We start from the raw sequence: 25,843 nt of genomic DNA on the forward strand, positions 1-25,843 counted from the left end.
GAGGGTGGGGGAGAGGGATGATCCGCCTCCGACAGGGGAGTCTGTTCGGAGAGGGTTGTTGGTTTGATGTGGTTGCGAAGACTCGTCTATCGCCACGGGAAAACAAACGCGGCCTGACTGAACATGCCGTGCTGAGCGAAAGGCCGGATTATTATGCAGAGCAGCGCCTGCATGACGTGTTTTCCCAAATATTCACGTTTTTTAGTGGCTTTTCAGTCGCCTACAGGTTAGAGAACAACGCTTCCGCGGAAGGCGAAAGAGCAGCGAGATGGGAAACGTGATACTGATGGCGCTTCTGCTGGTTCACCTGCCAACAGGTGAGGCTTTAAAGTCTTTAGAGTAAACACGACTTTTTCTTTAAGTTTGTACTTTATACAAGTGTCATTTGCTTTTTTCCCGTTTATATGCAGGAATGTGGAGTGAAGCCGCTTAACCAAACAGTCGAAATTCACAGTAAAGTGAACAAGTTAATTATCGACAGCTGTAAACAGCACAAGGCCGACTGTTGTCACGTGACTGTACACCTGTAGTAGTTCTGTGTATTCTGCATTTTCTTTACAATATGTAAACATATTAATTAAAGTTTATTTGGTGAGGGAGATGTCAAAGATTTTATTGTTTTTATCAACATTATGTTAGGGTCAAAGGTCATGAAAAAACGATGAAAAGTAAGGAGGTGAAAATAATTTATGTATTTCAATTGTGACTGAAATCCAAACAGTCACATACTTAAATAACAGCCAAATATTGGCCATGTTGGTCATAAATGGTCCATAGAATATGCCTAGTTCAGTTTGCAGTGGCAAGAAAATACACAAACAATTACAATCTTTAGGTTTTCTTTTGAACACACACCCTTCTGGTCGAACCTCCTTTGGTTTGGCCCCCTGAGAACCTGAGACTTCTGGTAGCTGTGGAGCTATGGTAGCTCAGGGGGAATTTTGCACCATTCGTCCTAACAGAACTGCTTCAGCTCAGCCTGTGAACATCTCACTGGAGCTCATTCGACAGCATCACTATTGGGCTAAGGTCTGGGATCTGACTGGAGCACTCCCACAGATGGATTTATTTGTTTGAAGTCATTCTGTAGTAGATTTACTTTGATGTTTAGGGCCATTGTCCTGCTGCATCACCCAACATCTACTGAGCTTAATCTGGTGAGAGCCACCCTGACACTGTCCCGTAAGACACCTTGATAAAGTTGGGAACTCATTTTCCCTTTGATTATGGTGAACTGTCCAGGTCCAGAAGCATCAAAGCCCCAAATCATGATTCTCCTTTCACCACACTTCACTGCTGGGATGATGTTTTCATATTGGTACACGGTGCCCTTTTTACACCAAATGTAATCTTTTTATTTTTCCAAGGCATGGTTCACATCAGCAGATGCTTATTATGAATGGCAAACTCAAAATGTTTGTGTTTTGTTTGTTTTAAAAATTTAGTAGCTCTAACACACCTCCAGCCTGGTGGCATTGATTGGACTCCAGATTTGCTAACTCCTGACTATAATTAGCTTTTGTTCATGTCATTGGCTCAGAGTTCACATTATTTCCTTCTTCCACCCACACTGTGAAAGTTTGAATGATTTATTCAACGTGGACAATACAGTGATTTGTGTATTATTAGTTAAAATAGATTATTTATCAATGTAACAGATGAAAATCTGACCATATTTTCAGATAAATTTATATATAAATGCATGAAATTTCAAAGAGGTCATTCATTTTTTCTTGCCACTGCATGTTCTCAGACTTATGTTGTATTTGAGTTTCTGTTATTTATGACTTAAATTGTATTTTGCAGTTTTTGTGTCTTTCTTTTAAATGTCCTCATCTTTTTGTCAGTTAATGTGACTTGGCTGCAGCTCTCCATTGAGATTAAGTTTCTTAATCCAATTCAGAGCTGTAAGAATAAATCTATGAATCACTTAGTCAATCAATAAAAATTAATCATCGGTTTTGATCAGTGATTAATTGATTACGTTGATTATCAAATCTTTTGTCTGATGCAGATGTAGATTAAATTGACTTGTTTTGCACTATTGTTCAGATAAAAGAAGCAACTTGAAGAAATCACCTTTGGATCTGGAAACATGATTCATTAATACATGATTAATCAATCACTTGAAAAATATACTACATTATACCACATATAAATAATGAAAAATACAAATACATACAAACAAATGTATGTGTTTGTATTTGTAACAAATTGTCGGTAAAGACAAAATCATCTTCAAGTAACCATTTAAAACTAGAGCAGTTTAATCCAAAAGTCCTGATTTTGTGACATTTTTTCACTCTTTTCTGGGATTTAATGGATCAAACGATTGATTGATTTCTTAAGAAAATAATTGGCAGACAGGCTGTTACAGGCAGGCAACTCAGAGTGACTGCTAACATATCAGACTCTTGCTATAGAGCTCTATCAGGATTTGGACAACTATTTCACAGAGGAAAGTGTGACCTTTGACCTTAAACCTTAACTGATGCTTTTCTCAATTAGCAGAGACTGCCTGTTGTCAGCTTGTTTTTCTCTTTCTCTGAATCTCTGATCATGATTGACAGGTGTTGTTGCTTCTAATGAAATAGTACAATGTGCGCACAGTTAAAGACTTATTGAGTAAACTGTTAACCAGTCTGGTCAGATTCTTATCAGTCCAACATACAAGGGCAAAGCACGCAGAAGTCTTTCTGGTTTAAAATTGCTGTATTGAATCATGTGTCAGGGAGCCTGGTATTTTACATTTTATCCTCCATGTCATCTCATTGTCCTTCCTGCTCGTATCAGAGCTGCTGTCCATCCAGGTGATTGTTCCAGAAGCAGAGAGGAGTACAACCCTGTTCGCCTCTGTGATTCTGCGCTGTGACTATTCAACCTCTGCAAACCCTCAGGATGTCCTGGTCACCTGGAGATACAAGTCCTTCTGTAAAGACCCAGTGCTGGAGTACTACTCCACAGGTGAGACCATGGGTGGAAGCAGACTGTGATTTTAAATGTGCCATAATATGGGCAAACCGCAGGAATGGTAGTTAAAAATAAATAAATAAATAAATAACAGGGAGGTTCAAATACTGTGAACTTTTCACAGTAGTTTTCACATTTTTGCAAATGCCACAGTTAAGATGGATTCACTGACTGCACTGACACTGATCTAAATGACAAATACATTAAGTTTAACCTCTTTCCTCTTTTTTTCTGAAGCTTTTCAGGCTGCTCTGCAGCTGGGTCAGGACCCCTCCAATGACTGCCCAGATCGCCAGCGCACAGTCCGCACAGTGATCCAGAAGAGAGGCCTTAATGAGCCCATGCTGGGTGTAGACTACAGAAACCGCAGGATTACCATTCAAAACAGTGAGTCTGATTCCATCGTAATGACAGTGGTGTTCTTTCAGTCTGAACTGCACACTCTGTTGGCTGCATACTGTATGTCTCCATAGAAATCAGATAAAAAACATACTCACTTGTACTCATTTATTAAGACACTGCTCAGAACATTGTAAACCCAAATATGTTTTCTTGTTGTTCTCTGTCCACAGAGGCCGACCTGGTCATCAATGAGATTATGTGGTGGGATAACGGTGTGTATTTCTGCACCATCGATGCTGCTGGTGACACGACGGGAGACTCAGATCGCGAGATCAAACTCATCGTGTACCGTACGTTTCCTCGGTTGGGTTCATGCTGAGCCTGGATACACTTTCAGAGAAAATGAGTGGGTTTACTATGAAGGAGCTTGAAGTGTCAGTAGTAAGATCAGTGATCATATTTTCCCCTGGTCTGTTCCAGACTGGCTGACAGTCCTGCTGATCATCATCGGTGCCCTCCTGCTCATCATGCTTTTCTGCATATGCTGCTGTCAGTGCTGCCCGCAGAAGTGCTGCTGCTACGTCCGCTGCCCGTGTTGTCCGCAGACCTGCTGCTGCCCGGAAAAAGGTAGAGGAGATGGTTTTTATTTAATTCTTACCCACAAGCTGATTAGGAGGTGAATTCACATAAGCCAGTCAGGAGCTTGACGCGGCAATACCACAATACACTAGTTGAAATTAGAGTACTACATTCAAGATCTTACCTGAGCGAAAGTACAGAAGTATTCCAAACATTTCTAATATTATAAACATGTACTTAAAATAAAAGTGCTCATTATACAGCAGAATGACCCCTTTCAGTGTAATATTATATATATATATATCTTTATATACATTTGAGTAGTTTAATCTTGATCAAATGTTTTATATGTAAAAACTGCAAAGTAATGAGTAACTAGCTGTAGTGGGGTTAAAAGTGTTGTATTTGCCTCTAAAATTTAGTGCACTCGAATTATAAAGTTGCATGAAAAGGAGGCAGTCAAATAAGTTGTATATTTTTAAGTATAGTACTTGAGTAAATCCACTAAATTACTTCCACCACTATTTATTTCAACCTATCAAACTATATCACACTTCACAACATGAGGAAATTTGCGATCTCTTCTCCTTTACTCACAAAAAATGTTTTTCATTTGATCTTTGACCTCCCATTCTCAGCATAAGAAAATGTCCTGTAAAAATTTATATTTTACACAGCACTCTGAACAGCACTTTTTCCAAAATACTTCACAGGCATAAACAAGATACAAATAAAAATAAAAATAAAAACATGCAGTGTTTTGGTGGCACATCTGCAAACCACATTATGATGAAGAGGATCAGTTTATTAGCTACGAAAATTAAAGAAAAAATAAAATGGCACATTGACATAAATTTGATAATTATTTCGTGACATTAGAAAGAGGTTATGTAATACAATTAAATACAATTAATACAATTAAAAAGGTTTGTGTTGACCTTTTGTTGGAAGAATCTGAAACAATGAAAAAGCTGTTTGACTTTCTGCATCGTCAGATTATTTGGTCAACACATGGGTGGAGCTCTTTTATTGTAGGTCTTGAGTCTGTTGGTGTATAAAACTTGTTTGACTTTCTTTTGTTTTGCTTCCGAACATGGACTGAATGTGACCTGCTGCAATGATCGTTCTTTTGAACATGAATGTGAGCTGCAGGATGTCTTTTATTTATATGTGGTGTTATTGTGTGTCCTGTCATCCCATGTGGGCTCAAACTTTGCAGTGTTAAAAGACTCAAAGGATTAAAATACAGTACTGTAGATTTATTGTCGGTTTACTTTTTCTTCACTTCATTAATGAATTTTATATCATGAAATTACATCCCAGTTTATTAGGCTCTGTTTCTATCATGGATTGTGTTTTCTGTACCTGGATATTTAAATTCATCACCTTTAACTACTGTGATAAGTCAAAATATCTACTGTGAAAAAAGCAGATTATCTGTGGCTTTTGAAACCAGAAAAGACTGTGAGGTGTTGCCAGATCTGTACTTTAAATTTACAACGAAAAACAGTTCAAGCTCAAACACCAAAGTCTATGCAGCCGTCACAGATATCAGTGAGCTGAGTCATGTGACTAACTTTCAGCTGCCTCCCTTCTTCCCTCTGCTGTGATTTCAGCTGTGATGCAGCACAGGATGCTGCGAGAGGCTCAGAAGGCTATGGTTCCATGGATGAATGGCCAACCCATTTACGCTCCCATCAGCTCCAATGCCTCCTCCCAGGGCGTCCCCATACTGTATTCAGGTGAGTGACACAGAAGCACAATCAGAATTAATGCTTTGTTGAATGCTTCGCTGGCCACAAACACAACTCTATACGAATGCTAATGTTGTTCCATATCTGCTGTAAATAGGCAACAGTACATGTTATTCATGTTCACCATGTCAGCTTCATAAGGTGACAAGGCTGCTGCCCCCAAGTGGCCAGACAAATAAATGATTTGTCTTCAAATTCTGCTGTAAACTTTTTTATTTTATTTTTATTATGTTATTTTTTCCAGGCTCATACTCAGACTATCCTGCCAAACAAAACTTTGCCATGGCTCCCATGCAGCTGTCCCCCATGGCCCTGCAGCAGCAGCCCCCCCCTCCTCCTCCACACCATGTGAATGGGAGTGCACAAGGCAGCTTTCAAGGTGCCAACCAGGTGTTGGACTTCCTGGAGAACCAGGTGAGGGGGCTGGATTTGGGGCCACCTCAAATGGCTCCGTACACAGTACAGAATATGCACCCATTACAGCCTCATCCTCAGATACAGCCCCAGCCGGCTCCTCCAGCTGTTCCCTTCACACCCGGGCCTCCAAGTATGTTGTCAGCCCTGGATGAGATGGGGGTGAGAGGGATGGAGAGAAGAGTGATCACCTTGCCTCCCATAATCCAACGTGTACCCAGCTTTTCCTCTCGAAGGGGGCCTGGACGTGGCGATGGAGCTCGGGGTGGCCCCAGAATGACTAGTCAGTCCAGTGGGAGTACAAATCGCTCTGGAGGAGGTTCCCACCTCGACAGTCGTGGCTACAGAGACAGAGACGTCTCTTCTCCAAGGCGGGGGATCCTACGCGATTACAGCGATGACTCAGATTGGGAAAACAGGCGAGGAAGAGCGCCGCAAAGGGGTTCGAGAAATCAGAGAGGAGATTCAGCCAGGAGGAGAGGAGGTGGGTCCAGACCGCGAACCCGAAGTCGTGATGACCTGATGGAGGAGGTGTACAGAAAAGCGGTTCGGAGGGAGAGGAGCTATTCACCTCCTCAGCGCCACAAAGGGTCCTGGAGCTCCGATGAAGATGACAGCAGGAGACAAAAAGGCGGAAAAGGGAAGGAATGGCCAGAGAAGCCCCCCAGCTACTTCTCCATTGAGACTGGGCCTGAACACAGCAACGACCGGAGGAACTATAACCGCCTTTCTGTAAGAGCCACACACAAACACTGACTTTAATATCTCAACAACTATTTAATGGGTTGTCATGAAATTTTGTACAGACATTCATTGTCCACAGAGGACGAATCCTACTGATTTTGGTGGTCCCCTGACTTTTGCTCAGCATTAGGTTGACATTTGTGGTTTTAATGCACTGTCTTAAAAAGTATTTGATGGATTGCCATGAAATGTGGTTGAGATATTCACATTCCCCTCAGAATGAATTGTAGTAACTTTGATTATCATTAGGTCAAAATTTTGATTCTTTGGTTTATGACTAATCGTATGCCTCTCTTTAACTTAATCTTGCCTCTGTCACTTTTCTATTCTAGGATAGAAGCTCCCGTAGCGGCACCAGCGTAGTCATCTAAAGCATTTCCATCTATTTTGACCTTTTTCTAAATGTTTCCAGAACGGTGAAAATGAAGACAAACAGTAGGTACCTTAATCTGTTCATTCAGTGTGCAAGGACGTAGTTTTTGTTTTGTTGTAGTGAGTCGTGAAAATGTATTGTATGGCTTAGGGATGTCATGATAAGAGAAATTTGGTAGTCTGTACCGAAACCACTGAAATTCCACAATTTTCAACACCAAATTCACTACCACAGCATGCACACGCCTTCGTTTAGTCAGAGTGCAAGCCATAGTTTAAATTATCTAACATTGTTAAATATTCATTTAAAAAGTCATCATTATATTTTTACAGACCGATTGACAGTAGCCTACTAACATTGTGAGCACCCAGATCATTATGAGCTATGGCTATGTCAGCCTGAACAAGAAAACATTAGCCTTCATGAACACTGTGCGTGGAGCACTACTACAACAGATGCCAGCTGCCACAGTTCACAAACAATAGCAATATCATTTCAGTAAATTAACATTTTGACCATGTGTTGTTAATAACTGCATCTTAATCACCCTAAATCCTGTCTGCCTGTCTTTGAGGTGCTCAGATAAATTTGAGGTGTTTCCTCCTCTCACTCAAAATTCTCTGAAACACTACTGAGCATACACTGTTTGTGGGCAGGCTTTTGGTTGTCTAAACTTGAGGCGGACCATCTGGGACAAATGCTGCATTTACACTCGCTGCCACCTTTCCACGTGGTGTTGTTACCATAACTGCGTCTGTGTTCCTTCTGCATCTTCCCTTTGCATTTGACATCACTTGTAGGGTTGTTAGCTGCCCTCATCCGTCCCAAAAGAATCGCCATCTCCAGTACCTGCGATATCTGCTGTTGCTATGGTACTGTAGAAAAACAAGTACCATCAAAGTATGGTACAGAGCATTGGTTCTCATGACATCCCTGCAATGGTTAAACGTTTACTCTGTATGCACTGTATGTAATTGCGACAAAACTATAATTTTTAGATATGAAGTAAAATGGTTCAGCTGCGGCTGTAAATTGAAGATAACATGCAGCTATACTTGGACTCTTGTTATTGAGATAATTACTGTGTGTGATTAAATGTAATTTGTGTGTTCTCTTTCTGGTGATGGATAGAAACATCATTCTTTTGATCTTGTGAAGTAGACATTTAACAGTTTCACCAAGCAGATTGTTTGATGATATGAGATTTTGTTGGCTGTTTAGGTTTGTCATTGTGTGTGTATGTTATGTGTGTTTTTGCAGATAGGTACTGTGTATATGCATTTTTTTTTATAATTTCTTTTTTTTGAATAATTTCTTGTGTCTTTTTTATGTTTTATATCTATTGTAACATTATTAAACTGTAACAGCAAAGGAAAGTATGCTACATGAATATTTGTAGAAAGATGGACAGAGTTAGTGGACACTTAGGAAGCTCTTGCTGTTAGTATTGAATGAAAACAAAAATATAATTTAGATTTTCCTTTATCTTTGCTTTTGTTACAAACATGAATGGAGATGTACCGTCAAGAAACTTACGTTTTTAGTAAACTTTTTTTAGATACAGCTAGTGTGGAGTGGGTCATTTTATACTCAGACATTGTATCTAACATCTGAGGGTCCTAACCAGACAGAAGTGATCCTCAAACTGAAAAGCTGTTCCTAAAACTGGATTGCCAACTGGACAACATGGGAAACTGTGAGTCAGTGTACTGTACACATTCAGCTGCCAGTTTATTATGTACATTCAGCTTCCGGTCTAATACATCAGTCCTGCCATAAATCCTCCCTTTATGAAGGTTGTAATGTTGAGTTTTTGTTGTACCTGTTTTAGAGCGGTGTTGATCCAAACATACGTGTGATTGTGTTGCATTATACTGAGAGGTGTTTCTGGTGTTTTGTCTTAGGGGTACAAAACATGGCTTGCCTGCTTTTCTGACTGGGAGACACTGGTAAATCCAGCAGAGGGAGCCACGGGCTTTTAATGTGAAGTGCATGCACATATGGCTTTTGTGTTTTGTATGCCACAGTGGTGTTTATATGAGGGAATGACTAAGAGTTAAAAAATGTTAGGGTTTTTTTTCCCCAACTGTGTGGGCGTTATGAAACAGGATTAAGCCCTGAAACTTGAACAATGGCAAAGCGCTATTAATGATACTATCATAAGAACATAATGGTAAAATGTCACACCATTATGTGATGTATTATTATTCTGAATTTTGAGTGCAGATGTTCATCTGAAGACAGAGCCTTTGTTTACTCTGTGAGAGCAGGGAGAGGAGGTAGGGGTTGCCCCCCTCCCCGCTCGCCGCGCTGGGGTGTGATTGGTGGCTCCGGTGCGAGAGGCGGACTGACCGGGGGAAGTGAAACCGTCAATGTCAAAAGATCCTGGATCAGCTGTTTGCTGACGATTACCCCCCCCCCCCCCCCACACACACACACACACATCATCCACTGATAACAGCGATCGCTAATACGAGAACCGGGTACCGGAGTACGTCCTATGAAGATTGAAGTCAGGTGCACAGCAGCTTCACGTCGTTTTCAGGTAACTGATTGTTAGCTGCAAGCTAGCTAGCATTAGCTGCGCAGATTTTTCCATAGAGAAAATACCAGTTATCATAAAAGCTGCGGACTGCTAACAGTAGCTAGCTGCGCTGATGGAGCTCACACACAATAGGATTTCTGCAGGAAAACACTGAACACATCGGCTGGAGGTTTAGTCTCCATAACCCAATAATTTCCGCATAACTACAGTTTTTATTAGTATTAATAGTATTAATATTTTTCTGTGGTCGCGGCACCTGTTGTCACCGTGACGCAGCTTCCCTAAATGCTCCATATTTACTGTTGACACTTGAAGCAGGTTGTTTACAGGAGGACAGACTTGCTGAATTTGTATTATTCCCGGTATGTCTCGTTTCTAGGTCGAGTGTAGTTTGCAGAGTAACGTTACCACGGTGCCATGTGTTGTGTTTTGCTCCCTGGTTTTCTGCAGGCAGCATGAACTCTCTCCCAGGAAGAGCCGCACTGTCTCTGTGCTGGCGCACGGCAGCGGGCGGGATGAGGGTCTTCGCCGGCTCCCCGGGTCACCCTGCGGGGATCCGGTGTGCGGACCGGGCCTCTTTCCAGGCGGTGCGGGTCTGCCACTCCCGGACAAACCGCAAGGGCAGCGTCAGCACCAAGAAGCGCGGCTACGACATCACCAGAAACCCACACCTCAACAAGGTGAGCTCACTCTCCTTTCTGACATTACTCCAAGCTCTACGAAAAAAGAGCCCTGCTCCCAGTTATTATTATTTTTAAATTCCACACGACAACATTTTTTTTACCACAGATAAAGATGCGGGTGTGAGCTCACCTGCAGTATACATATAAGGACCATAGAGTTTATATATAGGACACTATCCCGTGCTGTAGTCATATATGAATGTTGCACAGCAGATTTTTACACCTTTCTTGAGTAGTTTGCATTTTAGGGCAGCAAATATTCATTATTTCCATTGTTGATTCACCCATTGACTATATTCTTAAACAAAATGAAGGTTACTGAATGCATTCTTTAACAAATGCAACACTCACCATTCTGGTCTTCATATAACGCACAGAGTTGGCATTAATATGAAATGTGTCTTAAAGCATTAGATGTGAGAGTGTGCAACTTTAATCAGCAAAGTGCCTCAAAATCAAGTCACCTGCTGTGTGTGTGGGAACCTGTGTTGTCACTGCATTCACGACTGTGTCCACAGACAACATTGTGCCAGACATACCATGTACTATGGTGGTGTGACATATATTAACAGAGAATACCATATAAGTACGGCCTTTATACAGCACAGGAGCGCCCCATGAACGTCATAGCTCCTATCTAAAGTGAGACAGTCAAGTGGTCAGAGCTATGAATGGTCTCCCTGTAGATATTGCAAAGGTGTCCACACTACTCTGCCTGTACCTGCTCCCTCTTAGTCTCAGCAAAACAAAGAATGTCATAACACAGACGTAAAGTGAATGGACGACCCTCTTCTCTTTAAAAATAATCTTAACCTATTTCACAATTTATATTCTCCAAACCATTCTCAGATCAGAAAATGACAATAGCACTGCAGAACCATATCCTGCAGCTAAACTGATGGTGTCCGAACTGATCCAGAAAAACATCCAGCAAGTGACTCACCAGTGGTTTTACAGCAGGTTTTCCAAATTCCTTGTATAAAAAAGGAATTCTTTTTTTTTTCCTGCCTTGCTATAACGTCGGGACAGATACTGAAGCTTCAGCTGAGTTTGTTCCTCTGATTTAGGCTGTTAGGAGGTCGGTCACTGTTCCTTCCTCTGTTGATGTCCAGTCAGCAGGGACGTGCTGACTCACAGGTCAGTTCAGTACAAGCAGTCAGGAAGCTGAGCCCTAGTTTTTGTCTGAAGTAAATGTTATTTCACAATAAATAATGAAATGGTGGTTTGCATATTGAGAGCATGCTTTGGTATTCTATTAAAGTATGTGGAAATTCAAGCTAAAACATTCTTTAACTGTATTTTTTTTTAAACAAAATGTTTATTCTGTGAGTGATAGCACCAGATCTGTTTCATTGACCCTATATCAACATTTACACATATTTTGATAGGGATATTATGTATTTATGTATTTATTGTGATTATGTGGAGTCCTATTGTGTTGTAACATCACAGTAATCCATGATAAGGTTTGAATTGGAGTTGTTACAAAGGTTAATCTTACAGAAGTTTATACGTCTCCCGCCCATGTTTTGTTTTATTTTCTCCCTTTGTCCTTGTGTGTCGACAGAAAGCGTGTAAGAGGCTTCATTACAGCTGCTGGTTTGAAGTGTCACCTTAATGGGTTTACTTTAGTGCGTCTTAACGTGCTGACTTTAATAGGTTTATCTTAACTCTGTTAATCTGTGACTTTCTCTTCGGTCATGTTCACAGTAATGTGGATCATGGATGAATTACTGAATAGGCCTATTGGGCGCAGGCACCGGAGCCCAATAGGCCCCTGGACCTCAGCCTATGTATGAAGTGACTGGTTTGGAAATTGGAAAGTCAGTTAAACAACTACAAGGAGACAAAGCGACTACACAGATAACTACAAAGAGAGGGAGACTTTTATATGTCTGCTCCCAGGGATCCATTGTTTTATAATCTGTCCCTGTGAATACACGCTATTTGTTAAATTTTCCATCCACATGGTATTAAGTGTTTTTTTTTTTATATTTCCCTCCATGTGGACTTTCTCCCTCTCTCTCTTGTGTTTGATATGTAAGGCATCAGTGTATCAGAATGTCTCCTTTTAATGACCTCTGGCAGGCCAACCTTTTGTTGTGCAGGCAGCAGTGTATGCTACTATACAGTAATGCAGCTTAAAGATTGTTGTTCAGCTGTTCAGCATCCATCACCAATGGGGAAGCACACAGCTTGTGGACAACGGTAGATGTAACCATTATAAGCTGAGCGTACTATTAGTAACCAAATATCACAGACAGTATCACATTTCACCCTCGACTCTGCCAACATGAATATTTTACCAGGACACTGGTGTGTTCAGAAAATGCACAGACCCACAGTAAAACACGCTGACATTAGAAGGCCAGTTTATTCTCCATGTAGGTCAGTAGTTCCTTTTGCGTGCAGGAATCCAGAGGAAACGGAGAGAGTGAAAAAGCAGAGAGGAGGAAAGAGAAGTTGAGCCGACTGGGGAGTGAGTTCAGGCTCCCACACTATTGGGCAGAATAAATAGATTAAACCTCACACTCCCCTCTGATCGCTCTTTGGGAAGCCTGCCAATGAAGAGGCAGAGGAGCAGCAGCACTAACCATAACCAGACAGCAGACGGCTTACCAGAATAAAAGCATGGCCACATGTTCATATTATATAGGACTTTTCAGTGTGGTCTTACTTTGTTTTTCTTTGCCAGCGTTTCCATGCAAAAAATAGTAAATCATAATTTGGAAAAAAAGATAAAAAAGACCACTTTGTTTGGTTGCATGAGTCATGATTAACTTCACAGCGTGATGACTAACACATGAGTCGCTGTGGTCTGGATTGTGTGATTTCTTATTTAGCTTGTGGACTTTTTGAATAACTGCTGTTCTTCCACCCTGCAGGGAATGGCATTCACCCTGGAGGAGCGCCTACAACTGGGCATCCACGGCTTGCTGCCCCCCTGCTTCCTCTCCCAGGATGTGCAAGTCCTGCGCGTCATGAAGAGCTATGAAACACGCACCAATCCTCTGGACAAGTGAGAGAGCAGACTCAGACATCATGCTGAAGTGCTCTTCAAGACTGTCACACTGCAGCTGCAGATGTTAAATGAGCTCGTCTTAATCTGGGCTGTCCCACTTGTTTGGTTAAATCTTCTTTAGCGTGTCACATCTGTTGCCGGTGCACCATCAGCCGTGTGTTCGTCTCTCGCCATGCGATTAAAAGTTTAGCCACTCACATCAAAGGCTTTGAAAGTGGCCTCCATTGGCCTAATAGCTGAGACACACACTGTATAAACGTCCCTGGTTTGATACCCACTGGGGACATTTGTTGCTTCTCATTTCCCTTTTTCTCCTTTTTATTTCCTGTCTAATGTCTTGTAGTATAAAGTCTAACGGCTTGAAAAGTCCATGCATATGCGCTTCAGCAGGTTATGATGTTAAAACATTTTGCTGCTCAACTCAGTCAGTCAGACTCACGTCCTGTAGCACGTTTGGTGCATGTTAGTGAAATTCAACATGCTTTACAGATGCCTGACAAGCTGATAATAAGGCAGGACAAATGTAAACAAATGCAAAACAATTCAAGACTAAGGCACATGAAAAATGACGTGAAATAATGAAACCCATACATTAATTTAAAAAAACAAACAATAAAATAGATCAAAGACAGTAACAAATATATAATGAGGTGTGAAACATGTCAAAACATGAGTACAATCAAATAAATAATTATTATAATATAAATAAAATAAAATACCTACAACACCAAGGCTACAGAGGATATTTATAGTGTAGTTACTAGTGATTTATATCAGGGAAGATCATACAGATTTCTAAAACAAAAATCGTGATGTCGGCTTTCACCAATTTCTCTGTCTTAGGTACATCCTGTTGATGACTCTGCAGGACAGGAACGAGAAGCTCTTCTACCGTTTGTTGACTTCTGACATCGAGGAGTTCATGCCCATCGTGTACACCCCCACTGTCGGGTTGGCCTGTCAACAGTACGGACTCGCCTTCAGGAGACCACGGTGAGAGTTCACAGGGGAGTTTAATTTACACAGCGCTAATTGTTGAGGCATCATCCAGTTCATACATCTGGCTAAACTATTCATATGAAAGGAACTGTTTTTTTCATGTTTTAATAAATGACAAATTTTGCTTCCCTGACATTCCTGCCTACCATCTCCCACAGAATACAGTTTTCAGATCAATATCCAAAGCACCAATCAAGAGCTTGATTTCTATTTATTTCAGTGCAGTCAACTGAACTCGCAAATACTGAAAAGTATTTTTGCTTAATAACATTACTTTGAGTCAAACTAAAGTGTGATGGGTTATTTGTTTCAGGGAATCTCTGCATGTGTATTTTACACAATTTGAGGAGTGAATGAAAATCAGGAAGCTGATCTAGGCTATCGGCGTGTACTGATGTCTTATCCTTACAAATTACTTGTTTACAGAGGTCTCTTCATCACCATCCATGATAGAGGTCACATCGCCACCATGCTCAACTCCTGGCCAGAAGAAGACATAAAGGTACGCCCCTCCCTCCACACACACAGACAGACTACTGCTTGTTCTTGAAATATTTATAATGCATCATTATGATGATAATATGTGTGTTGGTTAGGCCATTGTGGTGACAGACGGGGAGCGTATCCTCGGCCTGGGCGACCTGGGCAGCTATGGGATGGGGATTCCTGTTGGGAAACTGGCGCTCTACACAGCCTGTGGAGGTGTTCGCCCACAGCAGTGTCTCCCAGTGCTGCTGGACGTCGGCACTGACAACCAGGTGAGTATGAGGTGAGCTGCATGAAGGCGGGAATCCGGTTTTATGAGCTGAGGCAGCACATCATCTCTGGCTCTTATCATCACAGATTCCATATCATATCAGTTTAGAGAATTACTGATCTGACTTTGTAATCATCTACTGATTCATAGGCGATATCAGTTCCAAAAGCAAAACAGAACGGTAATGGCAAGTTGTCTGTTACTGATTTACAGATTAATTGTATTATTTTTGATCCAGACACTGCTCAATGACCCCCTGTACATTGGACTGAAGCACAAGAGAATCCGAGGAAAGGAGTACGACGACCTGATCGATGAGTTCATGCAGGCGGTGACAGACAAGTGAGTAGAAACATAAATGAGCAGAAGATGTGCCGGTGACCTAGATTTCTGACTGGTTACTGTGGCTCTGCAGGTACGGGATGAACTGTCTGATTCAGTTCGAGGATTTTGCCAACAGCAACGCCTTTCGCATCCTCAACAAATACAGGAATCGATACTGCACCTTCAACGACGACATCCAAGGTACTGAAGTCCTCCAGGAGCAATCCTACACTAATGCCTTTCTCCTAACCTCCATCAGGCAGCCTGCTCCAGTAAATAAACTAATGTATCTAGTATTAATACTATATTATACTATATTATACTATACTGTACTATACTATACTATATTTTTTAGTATGTTAAAAAAAAAGTTGTGAGATGTTTAGGGTAGGAAAGTCAAAAAATAGAAATTTATTTGTTCTAGTCAAAACAATACAGCTCTTCACTTTAATAAGTCACAAGCCCAAAATGATTAGTTTAAAACCAGTGAATCAGCTGAGTTATCACGAGTGTTTTCTTTTTCTTTTAGGCACAGCGTCAGTAGCTGTTGCCGGGATCTTAGCCGCTTTGAAGATCACCAAGAACAAACTGTTAGACCACACATTTGTTTTCCAAGGGGCAGGCGAGGTAAGAGGATGTTCTCACCGGGATTTTATTGTGTTTCAAAATAGAAATAACTGTCCTTAATCCACAGCAGATTAGACCATGCTTTTTTTTTTTTTTTTTTTTTTTTACTTTTTTCTGTATTTATTTATTTATTTATTTTACCAGGCTGCTCTGGGTATCGCTCACCTGCTGATAATGGCCATGGCCAAAGAGGGAGTAACAAGAGAAGAAGCTGCCAAGAGGATCTGGATGGTGGACTCGAAAGGTCTCATTGTGAAGGTAGTGTGTGTCTCTCAGCTTGCTCAGTCCGCTCAGATATCCCTGGCTTGCCTTGGATAAAATTAGCATTTTACACAATTTTAGGGAAGAAGCCATCTGAACCATGAGAAAGAGGAGTTTGCCCACGAGCACCCACACCTGAAGACCCTGGAGGAGGTTGTAAAAACCATCAAACCCACCGCAATCATAGGTGAGTTCAGAGACATTGTAGCACTAAGCATCCTGAAGTATTCCTCACAGGACATTGTTGTTTTCAGTATCATATATAAAACCTCTTAGTAACCCACATTGTTTCTTTCATCCATATACGGTAATACCTGACCAGTAGTGGAAAAACACAGAAACCAATTGAAGGTGAATTTCTTTTCCGTCCAGCACAATAACAACTTGGTAATTTGCTATAAATCAACTAATTCGCTGTTTATTTAATTTAAAGCCTCAAAGTTTCACAAAGATTTTGTCGTATTCATCCATTGTATGTATGAGTATGTTTGATTCTTCAATCAAATCTGTGATAACATAACAGCTGTTCAAAGATAACGCCCTGTGTGTTTTAAGAAGAATTAAAGAAGGAATTATTTGAAAATAATTCAAAGTAGAAATGGATCCAGGTTCAAACTACAATGTGGAGACTGTAATTTTAAGCAAGCTAAACCAGATGCAGTGATTGCGGCTTGAGGGTAATTGACCCATTTGGTCTGAATCCTTCAAATGACCCCATGGTTCACATTGTCTCGTTTGAGCTTGTTAAAGTTGAGTCATTTCTCTTGGAAAACTCTGAGGGATTCTTACCCCTGCTCTGTGTCCTGAACATTAAAGGCGTGGCTGCTATTGGAGGAGCGTTTACTGAGAACATTATCAAAGACATGGCGTCCTTCAACGAGAGGCCGATCATCTTTGCCTTGAGTAACCCTACCAGCAAGGCGGAGTGCACAGCAGAGCAGTGCTACAAGCTCACGGAGGTAAAGTGGAGCTTCACTCAAGTGTGGTACATGCAGTATTATAGATACTGAATTCAGAAAAGAGCAGAAACATTTGTTATTCATGAAAATCAGGTTTAAATTCAGGTACACAGACAAGTTGCTTTGTTTACATCCAGTGTTTGTCACCCAGATACACTAAAAACGATTTCACACATACAGCTGGTATAGTGCTTTTCATCTGGTAGATATGGCCAAAGTTTTTAAATTTGTGAGACAGCTTTTCTTGACAGGAAGCACAGTGATGATTGTGGAAATCTATCCTTTTTATGATGACATCCACATCCTAGCACACTTGTGCATCACTGCCATCTGCAGACACAGCATCAAAGTGGTAAAAAAAAAAAAAAATCCATCATCTCTCTTTCTTCCTCTACTTCTGTGTTCTGATCAGGGTCGGGGCATCTTCGCTAGCGGAAGTCCGTTCGACAAGGTGACGCTGGCTGATGGACGCACCTTCTACCCCGGACAGGGAAACAATGCTTATGTGTTCCCTGGAGTCGCTCTGGGTGTAATAGCCTGCAGAGTGCGCCACATATCTGATGACATCTTCCTCACCACAGCAGAAGTACATTCTTCAGTTACTGATTTATTTATGACAACAGTATTAGTGTTTTTTTTTTTTTTTGCTTTTCTCCTCTTCTTCAGCCTAAACTACAGCTTCCTTCCACTTCAGATCAACTTTATTTATTCTGTCTTTCCCTCTCAGGCAATAGCTGACATGGTAACAGAGGAGCACTTGGCTGAGGGAAGACTTTATCCTCCTCTGAACACCATAAGAGAAGTGTCCTTCAAGATTGCAGTGAAGGTAGGTGTTCTCTCCTCACAGCTGAAAATTATCTTATTGAGGATATTCTTTTTTTATACAGTAACTTCGTCATGAAGCAATTTTTTATTCTTTAGTTCAGTATGATGTAGAAGGAAATTGTGAAACTTATTAAAAATAAAATTTCATTCACACTGTGAAAATGCTGTGAGTGTTTCTGAGTTAACATCATTGCCTTTACAACAAACATTTCAACACAGCTCACTAGTAAAACCATCATATCAACTGAATGTATTAAAACATCATAACGTTTTATTGTTTAAAAGTAAATTAACCCCTTGAATTTCTGACTGTCATTAATCACTCAGTCCTAACACATACAGTATCCTGTACCACTTTTCCTTCTGTTTCCTTCTCTTCCAGATTGTCAACTATGCATACAAACACAACATTGCATCGGTGTATCCCGAGCCTAAAGACAAGGAGGCGTTTGTGCTGTCTCACGTCTACAGTCCTGATTACGACTCCTTCACTTTGGACACATACAGCTGGCCATTGGAGGCCATGAGTGTCCAGGACGTGTGATCCTAACCATCTTTGTCTCTGTCTAAACTCAACATGCTGCCGTGGCATCACATACTATTTTTTCGTTTCATCCGTACAGAAACTTAGCCAATGATTCTTTGCCTTTTGTTGTTGTTGCTCTTGTTTGTTTCTTCTTCCCTGATTTGTTCAGTTCAACACACAGCACATAGGTTAGATGCCCAGAAATAAGTCAACCAAACACTGCATAATAGTGAATATGTTAAGGATTCTCTATGTCGACTTTTCATGTACAATCTGCTTTTTATTTTTCTAGTGCCGTACATTTATTTTTAATTTTTTTTATCAGTTCTCTGAAGGTCTGACTGAAAAAAAACTTTTTATATTCGCACATCATATCGAACATCATAAGCATGTCGTCTATAACTCTAACTACAACTTAAACTACACTTCTTTCACTAGATTTTCCAGCTAAGATGTTGTAGTATTTAGTGCGTGCAATGATTCTAAATCTGTTTTTCGGAGATGGATCTGAGCTGGTGCATGAAAGTCGAAGTCGTGGTTCACTGTAACACACAATGTTCTCTCTGGTTTTGACACAGTCGAACAGAGGACTCATTTTGAAGCTTCATCTAAAAAAAAAAAAAATTCTGACAGAAACTCTCAGTGCCTCCTTTGTGACCTCAGGACATCAGTGCTCCATATTATGAGTTAAAACCTCTGCATTTGTTCGGTGGGTAGCAAAGATCTGGCTCATCCCTGAAGCTGCTTCTTCATGTTTTACACTCCTGTCAACATGCGCACATGCTTTAACTGAAAACACTCCAGGATAAGCCTGTAATTTCCATTCAGTGTCTCTGCTTCCCTGTAAAAATCATTTATTCTCAATAGGAGGCCTTTTGCTGTTTTCTTGAATATGTATTCGGAGGAGTTATTGTAAGGGATTGAGTGTGACCATCATGTTTTCCTTTAGTTTTGTACAGAGCTCTTCCTGTTGTTGTCTTTTTGCCAAAGTTACTGATGAACTTATCTTTTACTCTTAGAGAATAAGATGCTCAGCAAGCTTTAGTACCGAGAGATATGCTTGAAGTTTTCAAAGGGAAAATGAAACTTTTTAAATAAAATTGACAACAAAAATAGAAGTGATTGATTGCATTTGATCAATTTTCAGTGATTTATTTGACAGTTTTACTTAAGTACTCAATAATAAGTCAATGTACATTTTCAATGTGGGATCCAGTGGTCTCTGTTCCCTGTATCCCATCTAACAGGAAGCAGAGCTGTGCAAAGGAGCAGCTACAGCAACTGTTATTTTGACAATTCAATCAGCATTTCTGTTAATTCTACCTCAGTTCTCTAACTTTCACAGCAATCTGTCAAAATTTGTGTAAAAAAGACACACTTTTATTATGGTTCCAACAAAATGATATAAAGTTGTTCCTCACAGTAACTTTCGGTAAACAGCTGTAGTTCTGCTCTGTGCATCCCCATCAACTTACTTTTATGTATGTAAGGCCTGAGGCTGTGTCTCATGGTTTGAGATATAATATAGATATATAGATAAACAGTGTGCTTCCAGCTTTGGGCAAGGCCCTTTCATGTTGAGACACAACACTCCAGTGCAGAAAGTCAGGCCAGTTAAACCACTTTGTGTGTGTGTGTGTTTCTTTTTTAGTTTGGTGTGGAAGGTATCAAACTCAAACCCATCAAATATCTTTGGAAGGAATTAAAACGCCGACTGTGAGCCAGGACTGACGGCCTAACATCAGTGTCTGACCTCATTCTTCGTTTTGTGGCTGAAGTGGAGCAAATCCAGGTCCAGGAGGAGGCTGTTACAGCAGCAGCACGTTATCCATGCCCATGGGTTAGGAGTGAGATCATCAGATGCCATGTCATGTGTGAGTGAGATATATAGCTCAAATAATGCTACATTACGAAAAAGTTGAATGCATTAGTAGTTTTTTTGTTTCATTTGCAAAACATTTCATTACATTTTGACAGGTTTTAATTTTATTCAGCAGGTAAGTCATTGAGCACAACTGCCGCAGGTAAAGGCAGTGAATGGTGCAAGCCACATGTAGATTAGAAGAATATGAGAATAAGGGACCTGGCGGGACTAACAGCTGCGTCAACAAATATAAATTAATATCCAAAATCTATTCCACCGTATTCCTTATATTTTCGTGTTTCCCAGACATTAATATATGAAAACAACAAATTATTTTCCTGTTCTCCCACAGAAAGAAAGCACAAATTAACTGCAGTCACTGTCCTTCTGCATAATATCTCCTTTAATATCAACTGAAATATGTGCTTTTAGAATTCTCTAAAATCCCCTGCATTTCCAACATGCTGTCAAACTAATAAATATGTAACAGTGATGCAAACCTGTCAACTACAGCTCTGAACCAACGAGCACTCAGGGCTTACTTGGCAGCATCCAATCCATTATCAAATGTGACTGAGAGCTGCGGTGGCTCAGTCAGTTGTTATTGTTGTAACAGTGTTTAAACGCTGCCCTCTTGGCCAGAAACAGCAATATAAATCTTAACAAAACATTTACCTGGTTAAATACATGAAAATCAGAATGAATTTTAAGTTCATATGAATAAGAGTCACTGAGACTGATCTGTGACTTCTAATGCCATTGCTACAATTTAGTTTACTGAATATCACAGGCTTTAAGATCATTCATAAATCAATCAATCAATCAATCGTGGCCACCTTTAGCACCTCATTGTGATATTAATCTTGTACTAACGCATCACCCAGCTCCAGCTCAGGCCTCCCTTTACCACATGATCTGAACCACAGCTATGGCAATGGCTTCCAAACACTGGTCCAAACTTGTTTGGTTACAAACTGGTCCTTTTAACAATGTTAGAAAAGCAAAACAGTTGCAAATACATGAAAGCATCTCAGTTCTTATAAATGACTAAATACTATGTCTCTGATGTTGTCAGAGACAGACACAATTAGATATAAAATAGGCACATTATCTCTTTACACCACACAGACCTGAAACCCCTCAATAAACAGCTTTCACTCTCCTCTCCCGGCTTCCAATGACAAACATGTGACACATACAGTACTTGATCATATTACATTATTATTACGTTACGTTATCCCTCAAATGTCCCTATAAAACACCCAGAATCGAAACTGAAGACAGAAAGAAAATTATTTCTGTAATAAAAAGCTAAGAATTAATACAAAAGAGTCATTAGAAACGTACGTAAAGGTCGAGTCTCAGATGTACACACACCACTGGCAGCGTTTGACTTAATGTTCACGAAACCTTGCTGAAAAGCAGGTTTCTGAAAAACTGAAGTTATGGTTTAGTACTTTCTGATGTGCAATTTCCTGTTTTTTACAGCTGTTTTTAGAATTATTACTGTCCTTTATCTACAGTGCTGTGCTGCTGCTGGAACCTTAATACCCCGGGGGGACCCTGCCCAAGGGATTAATAAAGTTCTATCTATCTATTGAATATGGGCGACGTAAGTAAGAATATCACACAGACAAAACATTACACGCACACATAGTGATTGTTTTCAAGTGTTTTTGTTACCAAGGTCTTTGGCATTCCTGGAAAAGAAATTAGCTATGTGGGGAACAAAATTAAATGTAACAGCCAAGGAAACAGAGATCAGTGGTATCAGTCTAAATCTCTCAGTAAAGGTGGTATTTAAAGGGTATGTAGCTTCAGAGAACACTTGTTTACAAGTCTTCAAAAAAGCTGAACAAAGAAGTGAGCGTTTGGATTTGAAGAACCGATTGCTGGATTCAGAAGTAAAGTCTCCTTCAACTGATCCATGGTCACTGTGCCTCTATTTCTGTTGGCTGTTCTTCTTCTCTGGGCAAACGTAAGACAGAAGCATGTCTATCATGTTCTTCACAATGGCTGGAGGTGGATGGAGGGCATGGGGGAGGTGGTGTGCTAAAGTCATTTGCCAGGCGTCCACCAGCAGAACGCTCATTCCTTTGAACATGGTCCTGAGTACATTATCCAGCTGCAGAGAATACCAGTCGCTGTTGTACAGGCTCACCTCTTGGTCCAGGGCCTGGAGGTTGGCTGAGCGGATCACAACTAGCGTCCCTGGCGCTCGGTCCAGAAGTCGCACCAGCGCCCGCCGAATGTGACGGAGCCGCCGTATGTATACCTGCACGGGAAAGGTGCTGAAATGGGCCCAGATGCTGAGGACCACGACGGTGTTGGGACCCCCAGAAAGGCCGTCCAGCTCATTTGAAATGTACCTCAACTCGCTGGACATGACGGTGGAGAATCGGATGGGTGGGCCATGGCAGCGGTACTTCAAGAGAATATTATGAGTGCTGTCCACTGCCATGAAAGGCCCAACGTTTTTAGGACTTTGTAGATTGAACTCCTTCAACTCTGGGGAGAGTGGATTAAATGGAAGATCCAGTGGGTAGGACGTACAAGGCAAAATGCAGACTGCAAAAATCATAGATGAAACAAAAAGAAAACCCTCACCTGGTACAAAAGCAATGAGGTGCTCAAACCACTGCCTGACGGTGGAGTCCCCGTACATGTAAATCACCTTGTTCTTCAAACACTGAGTGATGGCAGATGAGTCACTGAACCGGCGCATTGTAACCCCACCTAGCGGCCTCCATGAGTCTTCGTAGTAATATCCAGATGGTTCTAGCGTAATAGCTTCTGGTTTTATACTGCTGCTTTCTACCTCTACTTTATCTGACACAAGGCGAGAAATGTTGCAGACAAAATGAATTTAACGGAATAAATCAAAGCATGCACAAACCGTGAACTGACACACAAACTACAAATGTTACTCTGGAGTTGTACTCTACCTTTCCTTGGTGGCAGCACATTGATTCTGTCGGGTCCTGAAGCATGTATGTGCACTTTGAGGTTTACACCACTAAAGTTAAAAAAACAAAACAATTCCATTTAAAAAAAAATTAGGCAAATGATAATCAGTATTTCACTGTTCACAAATCCCATAAAAACCAACGAACACGTTAGGTACTGCTGAAGATATAAATCTTCAGTCATAACAAGACAAGCAACAACTAGGTTCATTAAAAAAAACTGAGTAACTTCTTAAAACAGCTGGGCACTGTAGTGTTTAGCATTACTCAAACTGGAGTGAAAATAAATTGCAGTGCCCATTTTCCCTGAAATGAAGCAATAATACACCCAGTGCAATAGCTGGATTTTATGGGATTTGTTGAAAGTAAGAAAAATTGAAAATATAATCAGACTTAGCCTTTCAGAAAACAGCATATATCCCTCTTTCAAGGACACTACGAACCTCTGTAAGAGCAGTGCCTCCTTGTTGGTGATGAGGTGTTTCAGGTAGCCACCTTTGGCGTGGTTGATTCTGGTGTCACAGCTGAGTATCTTGGGCTTGTAGCAGTACCAGGGTTCCCCTGTGTACAGGTCCGTGTAGTTGCACAGAGGCTGCTGATCAGGGGGCAGGCACATGTTGCACATTGTAGTTTCAGAAATGAAACCCAATCGGAACAGGCTCTTAAAAAACACGCGATCAGGGTGCACTTCCCTCAGCCGTTGCAGCACAGCAACGGCCTCGCTTGAGTGCACCAACATAATCTCAACTTGTGCAGACCCAACCCAGAGGAGTGGGAAGAGAGCAGAATAAAATCCATTCCTGTGGTCCAGCACTGCGCCTGCTACACCTGCTCCGAGCTCCGGAGAGTGCAGTCTGGCCAAAAGGAAATCCCCACCATAGCGCTTGGGACGGCCCTGGAAGTCATGTATTTGGATGAGGGCCTCCAGTTGGTCACCGACATGCCACTCCCTTCCTCCTTTAGCGGGAAGGATGGCAAACAGGCTGTGCACGGGGTCACTTGTCTGGCGAAAGGCAGTTGGCATAGAGCGAGGTGGAGGCCCAGGCCAGGCAATAGAGTCCAACAGGTAGCGTTCTTCCAGTTCATCTTCTGGTGAGGGTTTCTGGCCCAGGTGAGCGCAGAAGGTGTGGTTGTGATAAAAAGTGCTGACTGGGATGAAGGATGAATGGATCCTGCTCTGTAGCTGGTAGAGGGCTGAAATCGTGTGGCAATTCCAGTTCTGGAAAGAATAAGAGAGTTTTTCACATTTTCAAAATTCAAAGGTCACATATGAACCCCTTCCCTCCACACTCACCTCCACCGTGTGGATGTTGCGGAGCAGGAAGATGAGTCCAGACACAGCTAGGAAGAGGAAGAGGAGGGCATATTTGGACAGATTTCGGCACATGATGGCCTCCTCCCGTCTCCCATGATCAGGCCCTGCTTCTGTCTCTGCTGTCACCACGGCGATGACGGAATCTCTTCGTCCACAGGGATGATGAACAGACCCTGTCAAAGAGAGAAACAGAAAACTAACACGGGGACAAAGGGACACGATTCACGTTTATGCAGAAAGGAAGAAAAACTACAGTTGATGGAGGATGATGAAGAGCTATATCCAAACACGTCAGGTCAAGACAAAGTTGCATTAAAATATTTGACGCCAGGAGTCAGGCGGGCGATGAATATTACCAAACAATAACATTTTGCCCACCAGAGAATCTACTATTCCTTATTCACAAGCCCAAATCAAAGTTACTGCGCCTGTTGTTCTTCATCTTACACCATACACCCATCCATGCCTACAAATGTCGACATACAGATTTAACAGCCAAGTACACACAGACAGTCGCACCGCTCGGGTGACTGTGAGCATCCCACCGGGTTTCAGACTTATCTTCATCACGAGCCAACGAGAGCGATCAGCTGCCACGGCTATCACATGAACGGCTGCAATGGCGCAAGAGCCAACAACAAAGAAATGGGTGGATTATTAAATCCTATACACGGGTGGAGATTCCGACATATTTCTATTGACATGCAGATTTTCCTTTAGATAACGTCAACACCGGCGATGCGGGCGTTTTCGCTGAGAAATGCTCGGATACTTACACGGTCCGACGGCGGAGGAAGGAGATGACGCTCCGTACAGCTGCGGATTAAGGCAGACGTGAGTTGGGGGTGTTTAGTGGAGGGAGGGGGGGGGGGGGGGGGGGGGTGTTGCTGCGTCCTCTGGTGGTCAATAAATAAATAACACCTCCGTGTTTAACGCATTGGATAATTATTAGCTTCAGCTCCATTTCTTCCCGTCTTTCAACATAATAAGAAAT

The 25,843-nt window shown here is 41.4% G+C and overlaps 3 protein-coding genes across 4 annotated transcripts; 2 read left to right on the plus strand and 1 right to left on the minus strand.

Annotated features, from left to right (window-relative positions):
- Positions 1–50: 50 nt before the first annotated feature.
- Positions 51–8,778, plus strand: ildr1b (immunoglobulin-like domain containing receptor 1b). 2 transcript variants are annotated; one of them, XR_005895406.1, is made up of 9 exons: positions 51–317; positions 2,794–2,964; positions 3,208–3,357; positions 3,543–3,662; positions 3,793–3,939; positions 5,508–5,633; positions 5,890–6,791; positions 7,136–7,238; positions 7,833–8,778. XR_005895406.1 is itself a non-coding variant. In XM_041057790.1 (8 exons), exons 1-8 carry the CDS (start codon positions 269–271, stop codon positions 7,172–7,174), a joined length of 1,704 nt encoding a protein of 567 aa, XP_040913724.1. In that variant the 5' UTR covers positions 51–268; the 3' UTR covers positions 7,175–8,771. The 2 variants fall into 2 exon arrangements, 1 of the variants encoding a protein (XP_040913724.1); XM_041057790.1 differs by having other exon boundaries at positions 7,136–8,771.
- Positions 8,779–9,555: 777 nt separating this feature from the next.
- Positions 9,556–19,372, plus strand: me3 (malic enzyme 3, NADP(+)-dependent, mitochondrial). Its single transcript, XM_041057294.1, has 15 exons — positions 9,556–9,721; positions 10,172–10,401; positions 13,290–13,423; positions 14,270–14,419; positions 14,852–14,927; positions 15,022–15,183; positions 15,421–15,524; positions 15,598–15,707; positions 16,036–16,133; positions 16,278–16,391; positions 16,476–16,581; positions 17,211–17,353; positions 17,766–17,939; positions 18,081–18,179; positions 18,561–19,372. The coding sequence occupies exons 2-15, from the start codon at positions 10,177–10,179 to the stop codon at positions 18,720–18,722; spliced, it is 1,857 nt and encodes a 618-aa protein (XP_040913228.1). The 5' UTR covers positions 9,556–9,721; positions 10,172–10,176; the 3' UTR covers positions 18,723–19,372.
- Positions 19,373–19,844: 472 nt separating this feature from the next.
- Positions 19,845–25,654, minus strand: nxpe3 (neurexophilin and PC-esterase domain family, member 3). The gene is made up of 6 exons (XM_041057295.1): positions 25,626–25,654; positions 24,829–25,022; positions 23,978–24,753; positions 23,514–23,584; positions 23,176–23,397; positions 19,845–23,076 (listed from the first exon to the last, which is right to left on the minus strand). Exons 2-6 carry the CDS (start codon positions 24,919–24,921, stop codon positions 22,511–22,513), a joined length of 1,728 nt encoding a protein of 575 aa, XP_040913229.1. The 5' UTR covers positions 24,922–25,022; positions 25,626–25,654; the 3' UTR covers positions 19,845–22,510.
- Positions 25,655–25,843: the final 189 nt, after the last annotated feature.

The sequence above is a fragment of the Toxotes jaculatrix genome, chromosome 15 (genome assembly GCF_017976425.1).
Source record: "Toxotes jaculatrix isolate fToxJac2 chromosome 15, fToxJac2.pri, whole genome shotgun sequence".
Taxonomy (NCBI): Eukaryota; Metazoa; Chordata; class Actinopteri; family Toxotidae; genus Toxotes; species Toxotes jaculatrix.